The sequence below is a fragment of the Hyperoodon ampullatus genome, assembly GCF_949752795.1.
Source record: "Hyperoodon ampullatus genome assembly, chromosome: 5".
Classification (NCBI taxonomy): domain Eukaryota; kingdom Metazoa; phylum Chordata; class Mammalia; order Artiodactyla; family Ziphiidae; genus Hyperoodon; species Hyperoodon ampullatus.
In genome coordinates this window covers 32,188,534-32,211,552 of record NC_136918.1, presented here as the reverse complement: position 1 = coordinate 32,211,552, position 23,019 = coordinate 32,188,534, and the positions used below count along the sequence as shown (strand labels likewise).

General features: G+C 51.4%; 1 protein-coding gene across 6 annotated transcripts in view; it reads left to right on the top strand.

Annotated features, from left to right (window-relative positions):
* MYLK (myosin light chain kinase) overlaps positions 1-23,019 on the top strand; it is a gene marked incomplete at its 5' end in the record, with an annotated part of 274,919 nt that overhangs the window by 176,433 nt on the left and 75,467 nt on the right. For 5 of the 6 annotated variants that reach the window (XM_079704502.1, XM_079704499.1, XM_079704501.1 and 2 more), the window contains 5 exons: positions 8,204-8,341; positions 9,934-10,131; positions 10,835-11,084; positions 17,357-17,428; positions 17,857-18,986. In XM_079704502.1, the coding sequence (XP_079560628.1) occupies positions 8,204-8,341; positions 9,934-10,131; positions 10,835-11,084; positions 17,357-17,428; positions 17,857-18,986 (1,788 nt within the window). Of the gene's footprint in view, positions 1-8,203; positions 8,342-9,933; positions 10,132-10,834; positions 11,085-17,356; positions 17,429-17,856; positions 18,987-23,019 lie in introns of those variants that run through there. The other variant, XM_079704503.1, reaches the window with a different exon arrangement.

The following is a 23,019-nucleotide window of genomic DNA, read 5'->3' as shown; positions in this document are numbered from 1 at the left end:
TAAATAAGAGCTTTTCAAAATCTAGTATTGGGGGGCTTCCCTGGTGGCACAGTGGTTGAGAGTCTGCCTGCCGATGCAGGGGACACGGGTTTGTGCCCAGGTCCGGGAGGATCCCACATGCCGCGGAGCGGCTGGGCCCGTGAGACGTGGCCGCTGAGCCTGCGTGTCTGGAGCCTGTGCTCCGCAATGGGAGAGGCCACAGCAGTGAGAGGCCCGCGTACCGCAAAAAAAAAAAAAAAAAAAAAAAAAATCTAGTATTGGGTTAATACCAGTTCCTATAAGTGTTGAAACAAGACCAAGATCAATTAGCTTTTCTAATGAGGAACATTGTTTTGATAGACAAAATCTAATCAGTTAGAAAAGCTGGTTTGTTTTATTTAATTCCCATAACAACTCCACTTTCCACTTTTGAATAACTCTGCTTTACAGATGAAGAAAATCGATGCTCGGAGGTCAAGTCACAATAACCCAGCGAATAGGCCGCAGCTCTAGGCCTCCAGCTGCCTCAGCCCATCTGCTTTCTACTTTGCTGCTCTGGGACCCTGAGAAATCATTTGTTTGATACTTCTGCTTCTCCAGAGCAAGAATTTTATGTTTAAGTTCATGACTAGGAACTGTCTTCAAAAACAGTTTCTTATGAGTCAAAAGAGAGCAAAAATGGCCAAGGAGGGAAAATTTGGAGGGTCTGTAGGGTCAGAAAGCAGTGCTCCCCGCCATCTCTCTCCTTCCTTTTCCCTCAGACTGTCTTCCATGTCCCTTCTTTCTCCCACCCTCTCTTCTCTCCTCTCGCTCCTCTTTCCCTTTCTTAAGTCTTGCTACAGCTTAGTCTATGTGGCATCATTTTTACTTGTCAATAAACTGCTTATAAGCATTCTTTTTTTTTTAAGTTTATCTATTTATTTTTGGCTGCCTTGGGTCTTCGTTGCGGTGCACGGGCTTTCTCTAGTTGCGGCGAGCAGAGGCTACTCTTCGTTGCAGTGCGGGGGCTTCTCATTGCGGTGGCTTCTCTTGTTGCGGAGCACGGGCTCTAGGCATGCGGGCTTCAGTAGCTGTGGCACGTGGGCTCTAGAGCGCAGGCTCAGTAGTTGTGGTGCATGGGCTTAGTTGCTCCACGGCATGTGGGATCTTCCCGGACCGGGGCTCTAACCGGTGTCCCCTGCATTGGCAGACAGTTCTTAACCACTGCACCACCAGGGAAATCCCAGCATTCTTAATCTTAGTTCTTGTCTTTCCCACTGGAGGACAGGCCGGGTCCTTTTCCTTTCTCTCAAAATGGAACAGAGCCCCCAGTACCTGACTGCTCAGTTTAACAGCAGAGTAAGTCAGTGAGTGAGTGGAGAGCCACTGGCCAATTGACCAAGTACCAGAGTAACAGATAAGTCCACTTCAGATCTTTGGTCCTAGGCCAGTAAATCGAGGAGGCTTGGCCCATCCTTTATTCCAGAAAGAAGGGCCCCTCTGGGTTTGGTCTCAGCAAAGCAGAGGAAGCACAGGTGTGGGGAAGCCCTGGGGTCTATCTAGTCTGGCCCCATTTGAGCTGGGTAGCAAGTCTGTCATAGGGTCCCAGGGACCCCTCCCTTGCTATTGGTGTGCCACGGCCAGTGCCTGCCTTCCCCAAATGAAGAAGGCTCAGGTTCCCTGAGGCTCCATGGCCACCGGGGGCCTCTTCCTCAGACCCTGGCCCGCCTTCCCCGCCTCAAACCAGGACTGTGCCAGGTGACAGCTAAAGCACAACCCTAGAAGAGACATCTCTAGGAGAACCGGTGACTCTGGGCATGAGCACAGTGACAGAAAGCTCCCAGTGGAATCTAGGCAACTGGCCTTTGTTCTCAGGACAGGAAGGGGAGCATCCAGACCAGGACTCCGTTGGCCATGTCAGCTCTTAGGACAGACCAGCTTCCTTCTCTGAAGGAAGTATATAAAATCAGGGCATGAGCATGACTTGATACATTAAGTAGACTTAATTTCAATACCATAATAAGAGGCACCAATTCAAATTCTCACAATTTGTTTCATACCCACGAAGACCACTTCAAGGGCATTTACGATCTCTCAAAACTGATCAGTTTTGTGCAAGTAAACCATGTTTCTTTTAAAAAGACTCGTGCACTTGCCCAGGCTCAAGGATATTAAAATCTAGCACATAAAGCTCATTACTAGAGGTAGAAATACAGGCAATAATATACTATTACGGCAGCAACCATCAATTACAGTTAAGAATTTTTCTGTAACAACCAAATGGATAATCAAATATTGCAACAACTCAAGTACTACTGAGCAAAGTGCATTTCTAGAGTATTCAGTGTTGCTCTTCAGTTTTCTAACTTAAAACAGCCTATGATAACTGGCAATAGTCTGTCTCTGCTTGAGAACTTATGATGTAATATTGCATGCTGCTAATATACTATCTAAACATTAAAGATACTCCCAAAATATTTGTTGGTAGACTATGACTAAGACATTACACTACAAAAAACCTTATGCAGAAGGAAATCCTAACTGACGTGCTTCTGCTTTAAATATTGTGAAAACTTTACAGCGGAATGAATTTTCACAGTGGTTAGGTCAAAGGCAGTTACATCATACTCACAGTATGTTTTCCACAATTTAAGGCTTTGGCTGGTTCTTTTAGTCAGCTTCTTCTTCTGATTCTCCTTCTTCAGCAGTTTCTAGCCAGGTTAGCCACTGATTCACCTGGAACAAAGCCTTGCCTTTCCCTGGAAACTCTTGGGTTATATCTTCTTTCCAAGCCAAGAAAGCTTCTTCTTCAATAATCACGTCATAGAAGTGAACAAAAAAGAGCAGTAACATGCCTTTTGGGAAGTTGCTATTGTAGCAGTGCACCTGAAGAGCATAGAGGGCACTAACTTGTAGATCAACGTGATCATGAAGGAATTTCTGCATTACTGGCTTGAAGGAAAGCAGCAGTTGTTTTCCGGAAGGAGCAGAGAAGAATCTGTTTCATCACTGGGTGGGTTTACTTCACTAGAAATGTACTATAAGAAGCCAGTCATTAAGATGTTGACAAATCCTTTCTCTACATGAAGTTTGGGAGAGATGTTATCTTTAATCCACTTATATATGGTTTGAGGGGATGGATCCAACTTTATTTGCTTTAACAGTTCCTTCTCCAATTTGAGCCTCAGCTCCTTCTGCTGTAAAATGAGGGCACAATCTTCCCTACTTCAGGGGGTGTTGGGGATAAACTGAGAGCTGCAGACATCCTTTAGAATCCTTTAGAATGGTGAGGTGCTGAACTTTGTAAGGAATTATTATAATGTTATCTCAGTGGAAGCTGAGACCTTTCAGATCTCTGCCTGGTTAAATGTGAATGTCCAGATTTGGGAGACTTTTCTCATCGTAGTTACTGTCAGGTTGAGTTTGCTCAACCAAAAACAGTTGGGCTAGGAAAGGCACAAAACATTTATTCCTGTACTTATTATGTGCCAGATATTCTTGTAGCTGTTTTATGGGTGTTATTTCTTTGAATCATCTGAAAACCCTGCAGTATTTGTCATGCATTATACTGATGATGTGTGCATTACCCTTATCACTTTTGCGTGATTGTCAGTAACTGATGATAACTGTAGTCTTCTTATCAGTTTAGAGGAGAGAACACTGAGGCTTGGTATGGGGAACTTGCTTCAGATCATGCAGCTCAGGCTGTGAGTTCACAGCACCTGTTTCCATCTGTCTCATTTTATCTAAGTCCACACACGAGTGAGCATAAACTGATATGTGGTCAGTCAGCCACAGATGAGCGAGAAGAAGTTGTGTGTGGCTTTGGAATTAAATGACATACACACACCTTGCCCTTTTCCCCGCTCTGAGTTAGCTTTCTCCCTTGTCAACGGTCAAGAATGGGGGTCAGCATAGGACCTTTGCCCTCATGGGGAGTTCAGCATGGGCATCACGGGAGGTGGCTGGCTCCCTTGGAAGAGACAGCCTCCAGAACACCTTGGCCTTGCAGTCAGGAGACCTGGGGTGAGCTCTAGGTCTGCCTGTCACTGGCTCTGGGACCTCAGGCAACTCCCTTTACCTGAGCACGTCCTGGCCTCACTACCAGTAAAGTGGGGCGGTGGGGTTAGGACTGGGGTTTCAGGATTCAAGTTAGGGATGCTTCTCTGAGGTCGCCTAGAGGAAGCTGCTTGTCTCAAAACTGACATCCTTGTTGGCTCCTGAGCCCCAGCGCAGAGTGTAATTGTAGGTGGTTGGTTTTCTCACCCTGTGAAGACTCTGGGGAGGTTGAATGCTGGGGATGACTCAGCCACCCACCACCCCGATTCACCGTAGCTCTAGTCCCATGTGACCCTGAACGGCAGGTCTGAGAACAGGTTCATTCTGCACATTTCCTGCCAGTCACTTCCCTCTCTCTCCGTTCTTACAGTGGGGCTTTGGGGAGGCAAGAACAGGGTCAGAGGCGATGGGTGACATTGGAACTAAATGCCTGCCAGGGGCAGTTCCCACAAATTCAGGCACTCTCTCTCATCTCTCTCTGAGGGAGTGCAGTGAAATTTTGTTCTCAAATTGCTTTAGATTTACTTTAGATATATCCATGATATTTTTAAGCAACACATTTGTATTCCTAACAGTATTTCCCTTAGGTTACATAAGAATGAGTCTGTAATCCTGGGGTGAGGGTCCAGCCTCTGTTTGTTCTTCTGTTCCTGATAAACCCACCAGCTAATGGCGCCCGAGCGGGTAGGTGTGAGTCAGCTTTGTGTCAGCCTCACACACCTGCGACTATTGATGATGGATGGCCAGACAAAGTATTTTCACAGATTATCTCTTTCAAACCCCCAGGTCCTGTGATGATACTATTATTACCCTAAATACAGATGAAGAAGTCGAGCTTCTGAGAGAGGCAGTGACTTGCCCAAGACCAGGACCCGGCTTCAGATCCTACATTTCAGTGGCTTTCAGAGAACCAGTGAGCTGCCACCTGGGAGTCAGTGCCCAGGCCACCCTCTCAGGACAGGGAATTATAGATAGACATTTAGTCCCCACTGGCCGAGACCCGTAGGGTGGCCTGGCTTTGCCAAAGCCCCAGGCCAGAAAACTGGGCAGTAGGAAGACCCAGGAGACGGTGGGGGTCAAAGAGGAGCTGCACTGGCTGGAAGGAAAGGGAGCTGGAGTTTTTGATGTTTCCACAGCACTTAGGAATAAGAGCCCGTCTGCAGGGAGCTCTGCAAAGCTGGGGACTCTGGCTGAGACAGCGGAGAGGCGGGAACAGGGAGGGCCCTGGACGGGCAAAAACATTTTGTCCTCGAGCCTTCTCAGTCTGTGCAAGACAGGAAATTCCTCAACTCTCCTGAGGCAGCCTGCTTCCCTGGCTACTGCCACTCAGTCAGAGAAAGGAGATCTCTGCATTTCCAATATTGGGCCCCCGGAGCCCACTCCCGGGGCCTTCTGCCAAGGCCAAGGCTGCCTGGCTGCCCCCTGTCGAAGCCAGTGATGCCAGGGGCTGGGGCAGGATGGCTCCGAGAGCCCATCCTCTGGTCATGGGCCCTGTCTTCCCTTGCACTCTGGCTCCAGGCCCTTCACACGGCACCTGCCTTGGGGGAAATTGTCCTCCTACCTACCTGGTCTTCCCAGCCTCTCTCACCCTCGTTCCCAGAAGCCGTGCTGGGTGTGCTCTGCAGTGCACCATATTTTGTTTTCAGTGCCAGCAGATAAAAATCTAGTGGCCAGTTTGGAGTTAGGCCTTTCCCAGGTATGTAAGGCACCCTGGAAATGTGTCCTCATGGCTGCAGGCTTCCAGGAGAAGGTCTGGTATGTGTGATCCTGTGCTAAAAGTAACTCAAAATACCACAGTCCCTCTTCCCCCAAACTTAGAGTTTAACTTAGAGATACCATAGCCTTCTTTGTCCCTACTCCTGTCCCCCTCCCCCAAAGACAAAAATGAGAAGGCTAACGAAGAGTTATTGAAGGTCAAAGCCACCTGACTCACAGGACGAAGGGCAGGATCAGAGACGGGCGGCTGGGAGCTCGCCCTGCACGAGGGCCATCCTGTGTGGGAAATAGACACCAGCCCAACCTAACCTTACGGCTCCTTCCCCTGTGCGGCTCACACGAGGCAGGTCAGAGCCCGGTGTAGGGAGGATTCTAAGAATAATGGAAAGCCTATTTGTTAACCCATCTCCCCAGCGAACGGAGTGGGAGTGAGTCGGCCAGCCCTGAACCCAGAGAGCTGTTCTAGTTTTTGTCTTTGTCTATAGCCGGTGCACTCCTTCCCCCTCCCAGAGAGAGATTCCACCACCGCCCCCGCTCCCCGTTTTGGTTGTACAACAAACTGCATATATTTATGGTGTTTAATTTGAAGGCTTCACCCATGAAACCTTCACCACAATTTAAAAAAATGAACATCTCCATCACCCCCAAATGCTTCCTTATTTCCCTTTACCATCCCTCCCCACAATGCCTGCCCCAAGCAACCTTTCTGTCACTATATGTTGCATTTTCTAGAATTTTATGTAAATGGAATCATCCATTAGGTACTCTTTCTTCACCTGGCTTCTTTCATGCAGTGTAATTTTTGTGAGATTTGTCCCTGTTGTAGTGTCTCTCATTAGTGCTGAGTAGTATTCCATTGTACGGATATGTCATAATTTGTTTATTCATTCACTTGTTGATGGAATATTTGAGTTGTTTCCAGTTTGTGGCCATTAGGAATAGAACTGCTATGAATGTTTGTGTGCAACTCTTTGTATGGATATGTGCTTTCATTTCTCTTGTGTAAATACCCAGGAGTAGAATGAATGGCTCATATGCTAAATGTATGTTTAGCTTTTTAAGAAACTGCCACACTGTTTTCGTTTTGTTTTGTTTTTTTGTGGTACGCGGGCCTCTCACTGTTGTGGCCTCTCCCGTTGCGGAGCACAGGTTCTGGACGTGCAGCCTCAGCGGCCATGGCTCACGGGCCCAGCCGCTCCGCAGCATGTGGGATCCTCCCGGACCGGGGCACGAACCCGTGTCCCCTGCATCGGCAGGCGGACTCTCAACCACTGTGCCACCAGGGAAGCCCACCAAACTGTTTTTAAAAGGCTCTGTACTGTTTTACACTCGCACCCGCAGTGTAGGAGAGTTCTAGTTGCTCCACATCCTTTCCAGACCCAGTACTTAGGCTGATCAGTCTTTAATTTTAGTCATTCTAATTATGTAGCATCTTTGACTTTCCTGAGGTGCTTAAAATCTCAGGAGATGGTAAAGGAGCATCACGCAGTCATAGAAAACAATGAGGAAGCTCTCCAGTTCTGTTTTATGAGAAACATCAAGGTATGCAGTCGGCCCTCTGTATCCATGGGCTCTGCATCTGAGGATTCAACTAACCGCATATCAAAAATATTCGAGAAAAAAAATTCCAGAAAGTTTCAAAAAGGGAAACTTGAATTTGCCACACTGGCAACTATTTACGTAGCATTTACATTGTATTAGGTATTATAAGTAATCTAGAGATGATTTAAAGTATACAGGAGGATTTTAGGTTATATGCATTTTATATAAGGGACTGGAGCATCTGCAGATTTTGGTATCTGCAAGGGGTCCTGGTACCAGTACCCTGCAGATACTGAAGGATAACTGTATTGTTAGATGAAAAAGCGAGATGCCAATCATTGTGTATAGTGTACTATCTTTTTTTTTTTAAGAGAAGAAAAATTAAAGAGTATACCTATCTGCTATTGTGTGTTATACGCATGGACCATCTTTGGCAAGGTGAACAAGGAACTGAAAATCGGTTGCCTCTGGGGAGAGACATTTGGCCAGAGGACGGGGTAGAAGGGAGACTGTACACATACTCTTTGTACCTTTTGAATTTTATGCTATATGAATGTATCACTTATTCAAAAGAGTAAATACAATTTAAGGGGGAAAAAAAGTCTCATAAGATGCCAAGTATTGGCTCCCTGACTCCCAGCCTCCATCTCCTGGAAGTGCTCCTGGGGAGCCAGAGCCTAGGTTGGACATGGCCCTACAGAGGCCTCGTCCTTTCCTGCTGTGAGGCAAGAGCATTGTCGTACCACACAGGGAAATGGGCACGCCTTGTTCCTAGGGATCTCCAGGGCCTCCCGAGCTCCTTATCTGGCAGCGGTCAGTTTCTGGTGGGAACCTGAGCCCCAACACATTCATGTGCTGAGTGCTCATTTCGTCTGTGTCTGCGGGATGAATGAGTGAATGTGCACCCCACATTCTGTTTGCCACGCAGAAAAGAAGAGTGACGAGAAGAGTGAGTACCTCCTGCCCACGGCCTCCAGCAAGCCCGTCGCGCCCCTCTTCCTGCAGGGCCTCTCTGATCTCAGAGTCATGGACGGGAGCCAGGTCACCATGACAGTCCAGGTGTCAGGTCTGTCCCTGCATCTCTGTCCCCGGGGTATAAGTGAAAACGGGCATGGTTGCAACATGGGCTTTGCTTCCCGACATCCCGCTCAGATCACTGTCCACCAGAAAGGCAGCCTGGGACTGTCAGTCAGTGGGCCCAAAGAAGTGGAGCCTCTTGGTCCCTCTCTTCTGCTTTCTCTGGGCTGGATTTTCTGGATTCAAGGTTAAGTGGTCCAGGGAAGAAGATGGCCATGCTAGAGAGGTCAGGGATTAACTGAGAACATAGTATGGCCAATGTAGCTGGAAGATTGTGAACACAGGTCCAAAACCAGATGATGTGAAAACTTTCTAACCCTTGGAAGATAAATCTCTGTTGCTCTATTCAAATGTTAAGGAGAGAAGATAGAACAGGGGTCCTTCTCAAATGGGTGGGGTGACAAGAGTGTGGGATGAACAGCCCAGTGAGAGATTTTACTGTTTTTGCTAGAAGCCAGCAAGCGAAGCCTGGGGAATGTCCTGGCACAGACTTACTGACGCAGGCTCATGCTGGCCTCCGATCAGTCCTGCGACAGCCTGGAGGTCCTGTCTGGTTTTTCAGTTCCTTTTGAGTTGCAGAAGCGATAAAGATGAGTTGGGAGAGAACCCATGGGCTCACCCTTTTAGGGACCCTAGGATGAACTCCCTGCTCCCGAAGGCTGAAGGCAGTCCTGGGACAATGCAGGCAGAGGCTGGGTCCCCTCCGCTGCACATACTACTCGAGTTGATAGAAATCAGAGGCACCCTGCACCTGGCCTCCAGACACATGCTGGCTACCCCATCAGAGACAGATGGTGGTCTCCTCTGTCCCTGAAAGAGCTTGATACCACACAGCCTCCCTCAGCAGCCGTTCCCAGGGACTTGCTCCCCTGGAAGCAGAGTGCAATGGCTCAGCTCTTTCCGCAGAGGAAACCCTCACAGGTGGCCATTGTTTTATGCCCCAACAAATGGCTAGAAGCTACCCAGGGAAGTAGACTAGTAAAAGTGAAAATGCTATCCACCATGAGCTGGGTTTGGAAAGCCTGGTACCCATCTTCACCCTTGGACAACATTTGTATGGTAGCAAAATGAAGCGCTAAGGGAGCTTTCCCTTGGTGAAAACTGACAAGGGAGTTTCTGTGAAGTCCCCATGGCGTTGCCTGGGCACGCACACAAGGTGTGAGGTGTGCACAGCAGGCAACAGTGCTGGAACCCACTGATCCAGCTACCACTCAGCATCATCAAGCAGTTTGAATTCTAATTTTAAAAACCATTCTTCTAGGCTTCCTCTTTTATCTCTGAAGTAATATTTTTCACTTCTGGATTCTTTCTGGTTTCCCCAAGTCTGTTGTTAAGTAATTACAATGAACATGCATTGAGTACTTTCTTTGTGCCAGATGCTCTTCTAATCAGCGTTTCTAGTGGGCTGCTAAGGTATTAATTTGTTTAATCCTCCCAGTAAACCTTTGAGATAGATAGGGTTAGTATATGTTATGGCTGGGAAAACGTATGCAGTACAACGTCATAGTGTTAAGTAGAGCTGCTGCACAGCCCAGGGAAGCACCTCCCTGACGAGCTCCCCTGCGTCTCCTCCCCGTTCAGGGAACCCACCCCCTGAGGTCATCTGGCTTCACAACGGAAATGAGATCCAGGAGTCAGAGGACTTCCACTTTGAACAGAGAGGCACTCAGCACAGCCTTTGTATCCAGGAAGTGTTCCCGGAGGACACGGGCACTTACACCTGTGAAGCCTGGAACAGCGCCGGAGAGGTCCGCACCCAGGCCGTGCTCACAGTGCAAGGTGAGGCTGACCCGCTGACCAGTGGCGGGCAGGGGCAGGGGCGGGGAGGCTTTCCTGCCATGGTCTCTCCAAAGGTGATTTGGAGGCGAGGAAACCATGTGAGCCTACTTTGTCCCCACCACGGACCCCACGCTCCCTTGGTCCCATCCCAGCCCCAGTGGCCAGCTCCCCATCCTACATCCGAGGCTCTGGCTGAGTGGGGCCACCGTTCCCTACCTTCTGAGGCTCCTGCCCTCTCTGGGGTACTGGTGTCAAGCTGCGGAGAGTGCTGGGAGAGATATCTCCTAACACACTAACAGTTTGGCAGTGACAGATGAGTTACGGCCTATGATGGTCCTAGCCTTTAGAGAACCCAGATTTAAGAGGAGAGACAAGTTAAGCACGCATGAAGCAAGTGACAACTCTTAATCATACACATGTCATGCAGATCATTGGTACCTATCCCAGTGCCCCTGTATCTTCTGGACAACCTCCCCATGCTTTGGATATACCAATTCATGTTAATATTATCCTGTGAGAAGTAACCGAGACAGATTTGCCATGAGAAGGATGTGCTCTACCTGTATGTTCAATAAAAGTGATTTCTGGACAAGCTGTTCTTTGGGTAACACTCTGTCTTCCGACCTTCACTGCCATGGAGAGTTGAGTGAATGCTCTCTGCTGAAAGGTCTCCCTCTCTAACTCAATGCTTTGCTAACTTCAGAGCCTCAGGATGGCACCCAGCCCTGGTTCATCAGCAAGCCGCGCTCTGTGACAGCCTGCCTGGGCCAGAGTGTCCTCATCTCCTGTGCCATAGCTGGGGACCCCTTCCCCACTGTGCACTGGCTCCGGGACGGCAAAGCCCTCTCCAAAGACACTGGCCACTTTGAGGTGCTACAGAATGAGGACGTGTTCACCCTGGTTCTAAAGAATGTGCAGCCCTGGCATGCCGGCCAGTATGAGATCCTGCTCAAGTGAGTCTGCATGACCTGCCAACCTCCTTTAACCCCTACGCCCCAAATTCCTACCTCCCAGCAAAGTCCCTACCTGGGACTGGGAAGCCAGAGGAATCACAAAGTAATGCGGGTTTGGGCTTCAAGGTAAAGAAGGTGCAGGCTTGGTGCTGCTGCTTTTGTTTCTTCCACGTCAATACAACAGAGGTTCATTGAGAGCCTTCTCTTCTGAGCTCAGTTCCCCAGAGTCCTCTGTCTTATTACATCCTGGCTTTTGTTCCCCCATTATTTGGTATATGAAGACTATGAAGGAGGGAAGATGGATTAAAATTGGAAAAGCAGCAGGATAGAGGGAATGTATTCATTATCTATTGCAGAGTAACAAATTACCCCCATACATAGCAGCTTCAGACAGCAAACAGTTATATTCTCATAGTTTGTATGGGTCAGGAATTTGAAGCTGCTTAGCTAGATGAGTTTTGGCTCAGGGTTTTACGTGAGGTTTCAGTGAAGATGTCAACAGGGGCTGTTGTCTCTGAAGGCTCGACTGAGGCTGCAGGGTCCACATCTATGAAGGCTCACTCACAGGGCTGTTGGCGGGAGGCCTCAGCTCCTGGCTGTGTGGACCTCTCCCTAGTGCTGCTTGAGTGTCTTCATGACATGGCAGCTGGCTTCCCCCGAGTTGGTGGTCCAAGAGAGAGAACTAGTTGGAACTTGCAATGTCTCGTATGACCTATCCTTGGAAGTCACACACCATTACTCCTGCTACACTCTCTTTGCAAGAAGTGAGTCACTAAGTACAACCCATACTCCAGCGGAGGGGAATTAAGTTCCACCTCTTGGAGAAAGGAGTATCAAAGAATTGGTAGACATTTAAAACCACTGCAGGGACGTTAACTATCCCCATTCCTTCTTCCTCCCTTTCAAGGTCTTTCTAGGGAACATGGGAAGGTAAGCTCCATGAAGGCACACTGCCGTGTTCCCAGTGCCTAGAACAGTGTCTGCCCGTAGTCAGCATTCGGTAACTATTGGTTATACGAATGTGATCCAGAAATGTTCTTCTACCTTTAAAATGTTCTAACTCTTAAAATTCCATGCCAACCCTGGGTTGACAGAGACAGAACGCCAGCCCCTAGGGCTGGTATTAGCATTGAAGGAGAGCACTTGTCTGCACCTGGACTCTGCAAACAGGTTGTGCCACATCCTGAAGATGGCTGGACTGCTCTGGCTCAGGTGCCTGGCCACTTTGCAAGGGGCTTGCTCTCCTGGATCAATCATTTCCCTGTACTGAGCCCATCATGTTCAAGTCTCTGAGCTCTGTAGCAATATGCCAAAGCTACTGCCATGATGGAGCATTGTTCCTACAGTAATGACAAAACCCAGCATGTGCTCCATCTACTTGTGTCCTTTCTGGGCATGTGCTTTATATTTGCATCGTTAGCTTTTGCTGCATAACAAATCATCCCAAGACTTAGTGACTTTTAAGAAAATACCCATTTATTATTCATTGGGCATCTTTGGATCTGCTAGGAAATTCTGCTTAGCTGGGCAAGGCTCAGCAAACCTCAACTGAGCTAATGACATGTCTGTGGTCAGCTGATGAGATGTTCATGGGCTGGCTGGTCATCCTACCACCATCAGCAGTATGCTCAGAACACATCAACGGCCTTTGCCTTGTGTCTGAACCATTTATTATCAGGAAGGCCAATCTGCCTCCAAAAGAGAGAGGAGATAGTTTCTTCTTCCTCTAGGCCAGTACAAATAGTGGAAACTGATCGTATGTTAGAATAGAGCTTGTCTGTATGAAAGGAGTGGTGCTTTGAGATAATACTCGTGTAATCAAGCTAGACATCGTAGAAGAGATGAGCTTTTTGTGGGATTCTGAGGCAATTGAGTAAAGTCTCGTTGGATAGGCTGAGCACAAGAGGGTAGGAAAGAACAAAGCAAGGCTGTGGGAAGTCTGCCAGGCCAGAGTGGAGGGTTGCACTGGGAGGTCAGCAGGCAGACTGTCTGGGCCCAGCTGGGGACAGTCATAAAACTTAGACTGTCCTAGCCGGAAGGAACTTCAGAAGTTATCTAGCCACCTCCTTGTTTAATAATGGGGGAAGCTGAGGCCTCAGGGTCACGGCCACCCAAAGGTGAGTAGCAGAGCCTAGACTGGAACCCTAGCTTTGTCTTTAAATCAGATGCTCCTCCATTCTTTGTTTCAGTGCACTGGGAACTTGGGAAGCCTGGGACATCGCACTAGGGTCCCCACACGTGCAGCCCTTGCTCCTTTTCCCTCCCCAGAGTCCAGCCTCTTCATTCCTTTGGGAGGCTGCTGCCCTGGCCTTGGCTTTGTCCCCAGTGAGAGGAGCCAGTCCATGGAAAGTTGCCCTGGGGAGTGTGTGCCAGGCCTGCCAGGGGGCCCGCTGCCCTGTGGCTTTTCTCAGACCCAGACCTAGAGAGAAATCAGACCTACACCCAGGACAGAATGCCTTTCAAGGAGGGAGACTAGGAGGCTGGGAGGAAGCCAGGCTGAGGGTGGGGGCGGGACAGGTGCTTTCTGTCCTGCTGAAGTTGGGGGTACATACGGGTGGTTGGTTTCTACCTCCCCTCCCCTAGCCCTTGTCTCCTGAACTAAAGTGGGAAATGTCAAAAAGTCAGCTCCAAATTCCAGCTGAAATATTTCAAAAATTGATACTTGCCAGGAAATTAGTTCTTTAAACTAATTTTGCATATAAAATCCATTCCAGGGGTGAGTGATTCAGAGTGGGACGGCATCCAAGGCTTTGTAACCAAAGACTGGGGCTTCTTATTCAGAGTTTAGGAGGCAGGGAACACAAAGGATTCTGTTAGTTGTAAAAGGTATAGCTTATAGGGCGATAGCCACATGTCCTCTGTGGCAGCACCTGGGCTGTGCATGGGGGTCGTGCCTCAGCCTCAAGCCTGACTTTGTAACTGAATACAGTATGTGCAGACACCAAAGAGGGCCAAAGGGACTTCCCTGGTGGCGCAGTGGTTAAGAGTCTGCCTGTTAAGCAGGGGACAAGGGTTTGAGCCATGGTCCGGGAAGATCCCACATGCCACGGAGCAACTAGGCCCGTGCGCCACAACTGCTGGGCCTGCGCTCTAGAGCCCGCGAACCACAACTACTGAGCCCACGTGCTGCAACTACTGAGGCCTGTGTGCCTGGAGCCTGTGCTCTGCAACAAGAGAAGCCACCACAATGAGAAGCCCGCGCACCGCAACAAGGGGTGGCCCCAGCTCACCACAACTAGAGAAAAGCCCGCATAGCAATGAAGACCCAATGCAGCCAAAAGTAAACAAATAAATAAATTTTTTAAAAAAGAGGGCCGAAGAGGCTGATCAGCTGGTTAGATTATCTGGGGTGTGGCTTCCAGGCAACTGGCCTCTCTGACCTTTGCAGGCTCCAAAAGAACCCATGATTAGCCTTCAAAGTCTAGCAGAGACTTAAGTTTGTGGCTGCAGGAATAGTGACCCCCATGCCAAAGAATGATTTACATAGTGGGCCAGCCATGGTATCCCAAGTCCTCTACCTCCCATCTGCCCCCTCAGACTGCCTGGGTACCTCAGGGTGAGGCCTTGGGAAGGCCACCTGTACCTGCCTCCTTCAAGGCAGGTAATAGAAAACAACAGAAGTGCTTACCTGCTTCCCCCATGGGGAGATAGAGCTTACTCCAGCTTGGGGGTCAGGGCACCCCACCATTTAGAGCCTCTGAGGGGCTTGGCTAGGGCAAAGCAGGGCCATCTGGTCAGTGTCTGCTCCTGATTTTTGCATCTGGGCTGTGTGCTACTTGTGAGAGGAGGAAACTCAGCTGAGGAGGTGTCGAAAAGGGCTCCCCAGAAAACATGGCCCTTGGGCATCTTGTCGTGCTGCTCCACGCCAACCCCAGGCCCCGCACCCTGTGCTTGAAAGAAAAGTGGGAACAGAGTGGGCTCTACTGGTCAGCAGCCTGGCAGAAGGGGGGTGCCAGGGGGCTGGGCCTCACCCCCAAGTGACCTCCCATGGTTGACCCAAGCCCTGTTAGTCTTCTGAGCTGAGTTCTCAGGATGCTCTGAGGGCCTCCCAGCCTTCCCAGGGCCTGGCACTGAGGAGGCACCTAAGTGCTGTTTGTGGAGCACAAGAGCACCCTGGGCCCTCAAACTCCCCGAACCTTGAATTCGCACCCCCAAGAGCTTGAGCATTGAGGACGGTGACCAGGAGGGGACCCCAGAAGGTGAGAGGAGGGTTAGGGAGCACGAAAGATCAACCTCTCCTTCTGTCATGTGGGTCCCAGTGTCTAGGAGTGAACAGTGACCCCCCCGGGACCCTCAAGAATCATCTGCCACACAGTGCACTGCCGGTGCCTGACCCGGAGCTGGTCCTCCATTGGGAGGGAGGCCAGGCGAAGCAAGGTAGATACCCACATGCATCGGCAGAGCTACGGGACACATGCTCAGCTCTCTGTCCACGTGGGGGTGACATACACACATTCCCAAACATGGGCCTGCAGGCACAGGTGCCCATCAGGTGGAGCCCACATACCTGCAGTTGATATACACATACACACAGAGACACACACAAACACACACATGTCCCAGAATAGATTTGTACTGATCAGCAATCAGTAGGGTGGGATGGGAAAGTTACAGGTCTTGGATTCAAGTAGACCCAGGTCCCAACCCCTTCCCTGCTAGCCAGCTCTGTGAGTTTAGGCAAAATTACTTAACCTTGATGAACTTCATTTTTCTTACCTATAAAAACAATGCTGGGCTTCCCTGGTGGTGCAGTGGTTAACAATCCTCCTGCCAATGCAGGGGACACGGGTTTGAGCCCCGGTCCGGGAAGATCCCACATGCCGCGGAGAAGCTAAGCCCGTGCGCCACAACTACTGAGCCTGCGCTCTAGAGCCCGCGAGCCACAACTACTGAGCCCACGTGCCACAGCTACGGAAGTCCGAGCACCTAGAGCCCGTGCTCCACAGCAAGAGAAGCACCGCAATGAGAAACCTGCGCACCGCCACGAAGAGTAGCCCCTGTGCGCTACAACTAGAGAAAGCCCATGCACAGCAACGAAGACCCAACACAGCAAAAAATAAGTAAATAAAAACAACAAAAACAAAAAACAATGCTGACCCCAACCTTTCAGAGCTGCCTTGAGTAAGTGAGATGGATTGTGTCTACGGTAGGGTCTGGGGCATCTGTCAGCCCCTGAAGTGCAAGTAAGATGGCCAAGTGCAGGGAATGAGTGCAAGACCCCAAGAGCCCAACACTGCGTCCCGGAAACTGCTGGGCCTCCCTTTCTTCCCTTTGCAATGGGCAGAGCAGTGCTCTGAACCTCACTGGGCTGTATGGGGACAAGAAAGATAGTGGCTGCAAGTCATGAAGGCTGGAAGGTGCTGCATATGACGTGGTTATTATCAGGCAGAGTCACCTTTGGCTCTCAGATCTGCCCCTCCACTTCCCCTCGTCTGAGCAGAACCTTCTTGGCTGGTCAGAGCCCAGAAATGCCAGCAGGTGGCAGCCTTGTGGGGTCGGAGGGCTGATCTGCTGTAAGCCCAGCACAGCGAGCCTGGTTGCAGCCCCTTTCCTGAGCAGAGGGCCTCAGCTGGTCATGAACAGCTTTAACAATGGGCTGAAGAATCCGGAGCCCTCTCCACCCAACGGAAGAAGAAAATGGGTCACCCTTGTAGGGAGACACCTGTTAGGTTTTTAATACAAAAAGTTCTGATCTGAGGGCATTCGCTGATGGGTAGGGATTAGAGGGTGTTTTCATTTCATGAGCAGGTGAAGGGGACCTAGCAGGTAGGGGCACCCTGTGAGGAGAAGGAATAACCACCTCTGTTTTAAGGGAGCATGGAGTCAGACTCAGGGTCACTGGGCAGGCTGACAGGGGCCACACAGTCTAGACCAAGGGGCTCCATCACAGCCCTTAGCAGTGTTAGTCTTCACTCTTCCTTGACTGAGTGATCGATTGATTGTATAATTTTTGTAATGTACTTACAGAAAAGTAGTCCTACCTCCGGATGCCTACCGTAGCTATTGCCCAGAAGATTCTTTTTTTTTTTCCTTTTTAAACGAGAGCTGGAAAAATAAAGCGTGACCAAAGTCGGGGAGGGCCCTGCCCTAAATCTAGGTCTGGTGTGGGTGTGTTAGGGTCACAGCTTAGCCCAGGGTCCTGTCTTCCCCGGGGTCAGCCAGCCAGCCCATGGCCAAGTTCCTGACTGCCCTGCCCTCCTCACAGCCCTAGGCTGGGCAGGCCCTTGGCCCAGAAAGCCTCTTGATCTGTACTGATCCCTTGAATTCTTCAGGAACCGGGTTGGTGAATGCAGCTGCCAGGTATCACTGATGCTACAGAGCAGCCCTGCCAGAGCTGTCCTGCGGTGAGTACCACCCAGGGGCTGCCCAGCCAGGCCCTGTACCAACACCCGCCCACCTTCCTCCTGGTCCCAGCAGGCCCAGCCCAGCAGCCCCAGATTGTTTGTATCCTCCAGTAGAGGCTGCCCGAGCCAAGAGGGAGAGATTGGAAGGGGAATGAGGGAGGGAGAGCAGGGGAGGAGAGGAGGGTGAAGTTTTTTTTTTTTTTTTTGGCACACACCCTTATAAGGCCGCTGAAGTCATTACCGATGTATCGAACCAACTACGCAAGCGGGCGCCTCTCACCGAAGTTCCCTTCTGTACACAAGGCCTGGCCAGCCTCCCTCCCCTCCACCCTCCCTCCCTCCCTGGGGATGTGCTCTCCCCTGACGTCTCTTCCTTACCCAGCCCCTTTTCCTCCTGCTACTTTCCTTTTTCCCTTCACTGGTCGCAGGGGGAGGGAGCCTGCCAGCGGTGAGGACCTCTGCAGCCGGGGAGCTGGCGCTGATGGTGGTGGCGGTGGCGGCTACGGGAGCCTGAGGCCCGGCTGGCCAGCAGGAGGGCAGGGCGGGCCCGACGAGGGAGACGGCGAGGGCGTGCGCGGGGTGCTCACGAGGCGCGTGGAGACACGGCAGCACACCGAGGAGGCCATCCGCCAGCAGGAGGTGGGGCAGCTGGACTTCCGTGACCTCCTGGGCAAGAAGGTGAGTACCAAGACCTTGTCTGAAGAGGACCTGAAGGAGCTCCCAGCCGAGCAGATGGATTTCCGCGCCAACCTGCAGCGGCAGGTGAAGCCGAAGACTGTGTCGGAGGAAGAGAGGAAGGTGCATAGCCCCCAGCAGGTGGACTTCCGCTCTGTCCTGGCCAAGAAGGGGACTCCCAAGACCCCTGTGCCTGAGAAGGTGCCACCTCCAAAACCTGCCACCCCAGATTTTCGCTCAGTGTTGGGCAGTAAGAAAAAATTACCTGCAGAGAATGGCAGTAACAACTCTGAAGCCTTGAATGCCAAGGCAGCAGAAGGTCCCAAGCCTGTAGGCCATGCCCAGCCTTCAGGGTTTCTGAAAACCGTGGGCAATGCCAAGCCGGCCGAGACTCCCAAACCCGTGGGTAATGCCAAGCTGGCTGAGACCCCCAAACCCATGGGCAATGCCAAGCCGGCCGAGACCCCCAAACCCTTGGGTAATGCCAAGCCGGCCGAGACCCCCAAACTCTTGGGTAATGCCAAGCTGACTGAGACCCCCAAACCCTTGGGTAATGTCAAGTCAGCTGAGACCCCCAAAGCCTTGGGCAATGCCAAGTTGTCCGAGGCCCCAAAACCAGCTGGGAACGAAGAACTTAAGAAGGAGGTTAAGAATGATGTGAACTGCAAGAGGGACCATGCAGGGGCCACAGATAATGAAAAAAGACCCGAGAGCCAAGGGACGGCCCCAACCTTCAAGGAGAAGCTACGAGATCTCCATGTGGTGGAGGGTGAGAAACTGCTGCTCCAGTGCCAGGTGTCCTCTGACCCCCCGGCCACCATCACCTGGACACTGAATGGAAAGACGCTCAAGACTACCAAGTTCATTGTCCTCTCCCAAGAAGGTAACACGGTTGGGGCTGGGAGGAAGGGTAGCCCTGTCCCAGCCACCGTCAGCTCCTGGAGCCCTGGCTGGTCGATGGTGGTGTTAGTAGCCCAGAGCCTGGGTGGGAAAGGCCACTCTCTGAGCCCCTCACTCACAGGATTGGTGCCCGCCACACTCCATGGCTGGGGGACAGGGGTGGGTACCTGGTCCCCCAGGCACATTCCCAGATCTCGGCATCTGTCTGGCAGAGCCCCCTCATGGCACCCCTAGGTGTGGCTCCTCAGAGCAGGCCTGTGCTAATGCCCAGCTTTGGCCCAGAGAAGGCTCCGATCATGGGCTTGGTAATGGGGGCACTGGGGCTAGGGCTGACCAGGGGCTTGGGGCTGAGAACTGCCTTTGAAGCCGTATTTTAGGTTCAGGTCAGGGTGTGCAGTGACGGGCTGTGATTTGGGGTCAACAACTTAAGTCTTGATAACATTGTGTGTTTGAAGGGACCCGAGGGGGAAGCCAAAACCCCAAGCAGCCCCTACGGCACACACTCACAGGCAGACAGAGCCACTCGCTTCCTAATTTGGATGAGACTTTTGTTTGCTGGTATTTCACATTCTTGGGTTGTGGAGAGAAGAGGGGGGGCCCTAAATCCTGCCATCTGGGGCCTTTCAGGGTTTGGAGTTCTCAGATGGGCCAGTTTAACCTAGAGAAGAGATGGGGATGAGAGGGGTATTTTCTCTGACCCCTCATTTGGTTTGAAATGTTCCTGTAAATCCCAGTCCTGGATGGGAGCTCCAAGGACAGCAGGCTTCCCACGCCCCACTCTGGTGGCCGGCCCTAGGATAGAGTCTGGCCTGACTCGATGCTGCTGATGCTGGTAGCTCTGGACAGGGCAGGGCACAAGCTCCCGGGGACGTGGCATTTTAACCTTGACGGGGAGAGGGCAGTCAGGGCAGAGGCCCTAGCAGACAGGTCCTGTCAAATCCAGATCAGCTGAGACAGAAGCACTGCCCCCGCTGTGCTGCCTTCCTTCCCGTCCTCTGACGGCACCCCTCCTCACCCCTCATCTGGCTTTCTTCCTTCCTCTTAAAAACCCTAATGAAGCATTTGAAAATAGCATTATCCCTCTCAGCTCATGATGGAGTTTGTCTTCACTCTGCAGCTCAGACAGCAAATCTGGAACACCTGAGCGTTTTGAATCTAACTGCTGAAGGAGTAAAGGGGAAATTGGCCAGGAGAGAAAAAAAGGGTGTCTTTTCTGCTAACGTGTTGACACGATAGCTTTTCCACATGAAAATCCTCAGCTTGGTAGGGGCCTCCAGAAGTCATCTCATCCATCCCCCTGCCTCTGCTAGTTCGGCCTTTCCACACACAGGAAGGTATGGGGGATCACCATGGTGGGATGAGCTGTCCAGGGGAGTGGATGCCAAGCCTTCCCTGCCACCTCTGTGGGCCCCTCCCTGTTGGAAAGTTTCGGGTAAAACTGACCCGAAACCTCGACCAGGAGAATTTCCCAGGTTACCCTGTGGTGACCTCTCGGGGTGGGACGGAAGGTGGGCAGCTGCCATCGTGGGGACATGTGTGGTCCCATAGTCCTACACGCTGTGAGGTCCATGGCTGTACCACCCTCGGGGAAGCTGATGTTGGGACAGCTGAGGGCAATGCCCATGGCTGTGCAGCTGTTGTGGGACCTGCGTGGAACCTGCAGAGCCACCAAGAGCTGCTTATAAACAATGAACTGGACAAAGCAGTGTAAGCACACCTCAGCTCTGGTCTCAGAAATGCACCTGAGCCCTTAGAATGGGCTCTTCATACCCAGGGTGCCTTGATGTAGCGTAGCTGCTGGGCACCGAGACCCTTTTACACTGGCTACTCTAGTGTCACCTCCCACAGAAAGCACCTCAGACGGACCCTTTAGGTCTAAAGCTGGGGAAGAAGACATGATTAAATGAAGGCCAGCACAATGAGAGGATAGAGAGAGACTGGGGTGGGGGGGTGGGGGGGAATTATGGAGATAGCCCCCAAACCAACTTTTAAAAAGGTTCTAAATATTTGTAATTCTCCTTTGAAAAATAAGAATAGCCTGCACTAATGGAACACCATGTGCCAGACACTGACCTAGGCATCTTACTATGCTTTTCACTCATTTAATCCTCGCAACCACTATACTGCCCATCTGACAGAGAAGTTAAGCACTTTGCCCAAGGCTGCACAGCTAGTTAGTAACAGAGCTGGGATTGGAAGGCAGGCAGTTGAGTTCCAACGCCTAGACCGCTGTGCTCTATCACCTCTTAGTTAATTCTTGTTAGCGTGTCAGCATCCTGGTCCTTCCCTGATCAGCTCCTGAAGAGCATTGTCTATCAAGGGAAAAGGCTAATGGCTGTTTATTCCACAACACTGTCAACAGTTGTCAGGAGGCTGGAAGACTGGCGGTGCCCTCTGGGCTTGTGAGCTTCTGGTATTTTCACTGCAGTAGAGGAAGCTGACCTTGAAACGGGCCTGGTAGGGAGAAGGCCTGGTCTCAAAGCAGCAGCCACACTCGGTCCACTGTCCCTTCTCTAGTGCTTCCCTGCCCAAATCTACAAGAGCCCGGGTCAAACACAGACCCAGGAGAAAACCTGCGGTAAAGCCTCATCAGTGACCACTTCAGGAGGCTCCGCTGCAGGGAGTGGGACCTCTGAGAGGTATGAGTAAATCTGCTCTCGATAGATCTGGAAAGAGAGGACACACACACACAGTGATAAACCTCTTGCAGCCAAGTGCCGATGATGAGCTGCTGGGAGTGAGAGGAGAGGGAGCTGAGTGCTGGGCCGCAGGGAGAGCCTGGTGGTGAAAGAGCAGGGCCTTGATCTGAAGTGTGAAGGCAGGCAGGGCCCACAGCAGGAGAGGGAGGGTGTGGGCTTCCCAAGCAGGAGCACAGGCAGCAGCCAAGGCAGGCCCGCTCCCAGCATCATCTGGGCTGAGAGGGAGGCGCGGCCCCATTGCATCCTCTATCATGCTAAGGAACTCAATTCTAAAGGCAGTAGGGAGCCATGTAAGAGTTGGGAATGGAAAGCAATAGACACAAAGCTGGGGTTTACGGGTTTTGATCGATTCTGTGCCCAAAGACAAGGAAGGAGCTTACCGAAGAGGCTGGGGAGAAAGGTGGTGAGGCCTGGGCGAACAAGGTAGCCATGGGCACAGACAGGAGACAACCAGTGCAAGAAGCAAAGGCAGAATGAACAGAACCTGTTGCCTGGCTTGGAAGGGTGGGCGGCTGGGGTAAAGGAGAGGAAAGGGTGGAGGAGCGCTGAGTGTCCGTGTGTGGGTGACTGGGTCACAGTGATGGCACTAGTGGAAATAAGGAAGGAAGCTGGTGTTTTGAGGGGTTTGTAGGGAGAAGGGGGGTTGCTAAGTGGGTTTCCCCATCCTTCACACCCTACTGAGCATCCCCTCCACCCCCGCCTCCCTGGCTCGGAACCGTTCTCGCTCCACTGCACTGAACCCCCTTCTGTTACCTCATCTAAGATCAAGATTCACTTCCCCCAGGACTCCTTCCCAGACTGTTGTCCCTGGGGCCTTTGGCCACGACAGACTCTTGTGCTCTTCCCCCATCAATGTGTGTGTCTGTGACCTACTGCTGGTGGGCACTGTTGATAGGTTTCAGGGGTGCTTCTCTGAACCCTGTACTTGGATAGGGCTCATAGCCCGCAGGCCCCCCAAAACATGATTATGTCCGCTCTGTCTAGCACCGAGGAGAGCAGGAGAGGTGCGAGGGCAGTCAGTGGAGTTGACTGTTCATTCTTTTTGTTTTGTTTTGTTTTACGGTACGCGGGCCTCTCACTGTTGTGGCCTCTCCCGCTGCAGAGCACAGGCTCCGGACGTGCAGGCTCAGCGGCCATGGCTCACGGGCCCAGCCGCTCTGCGGCATGTGGGATCTTCCCGGACCGGGGCACGAACTCGTGTCCTCTGCATCGGCAGGTGGATTCTCAACCATTGCGCCACCACGGGAGCCCGACTGTTCATTCTTGGAGGGACCTGTGGAGGTGTCCTTGCTCTTCCTGCATCCCCCAGAACGGCAG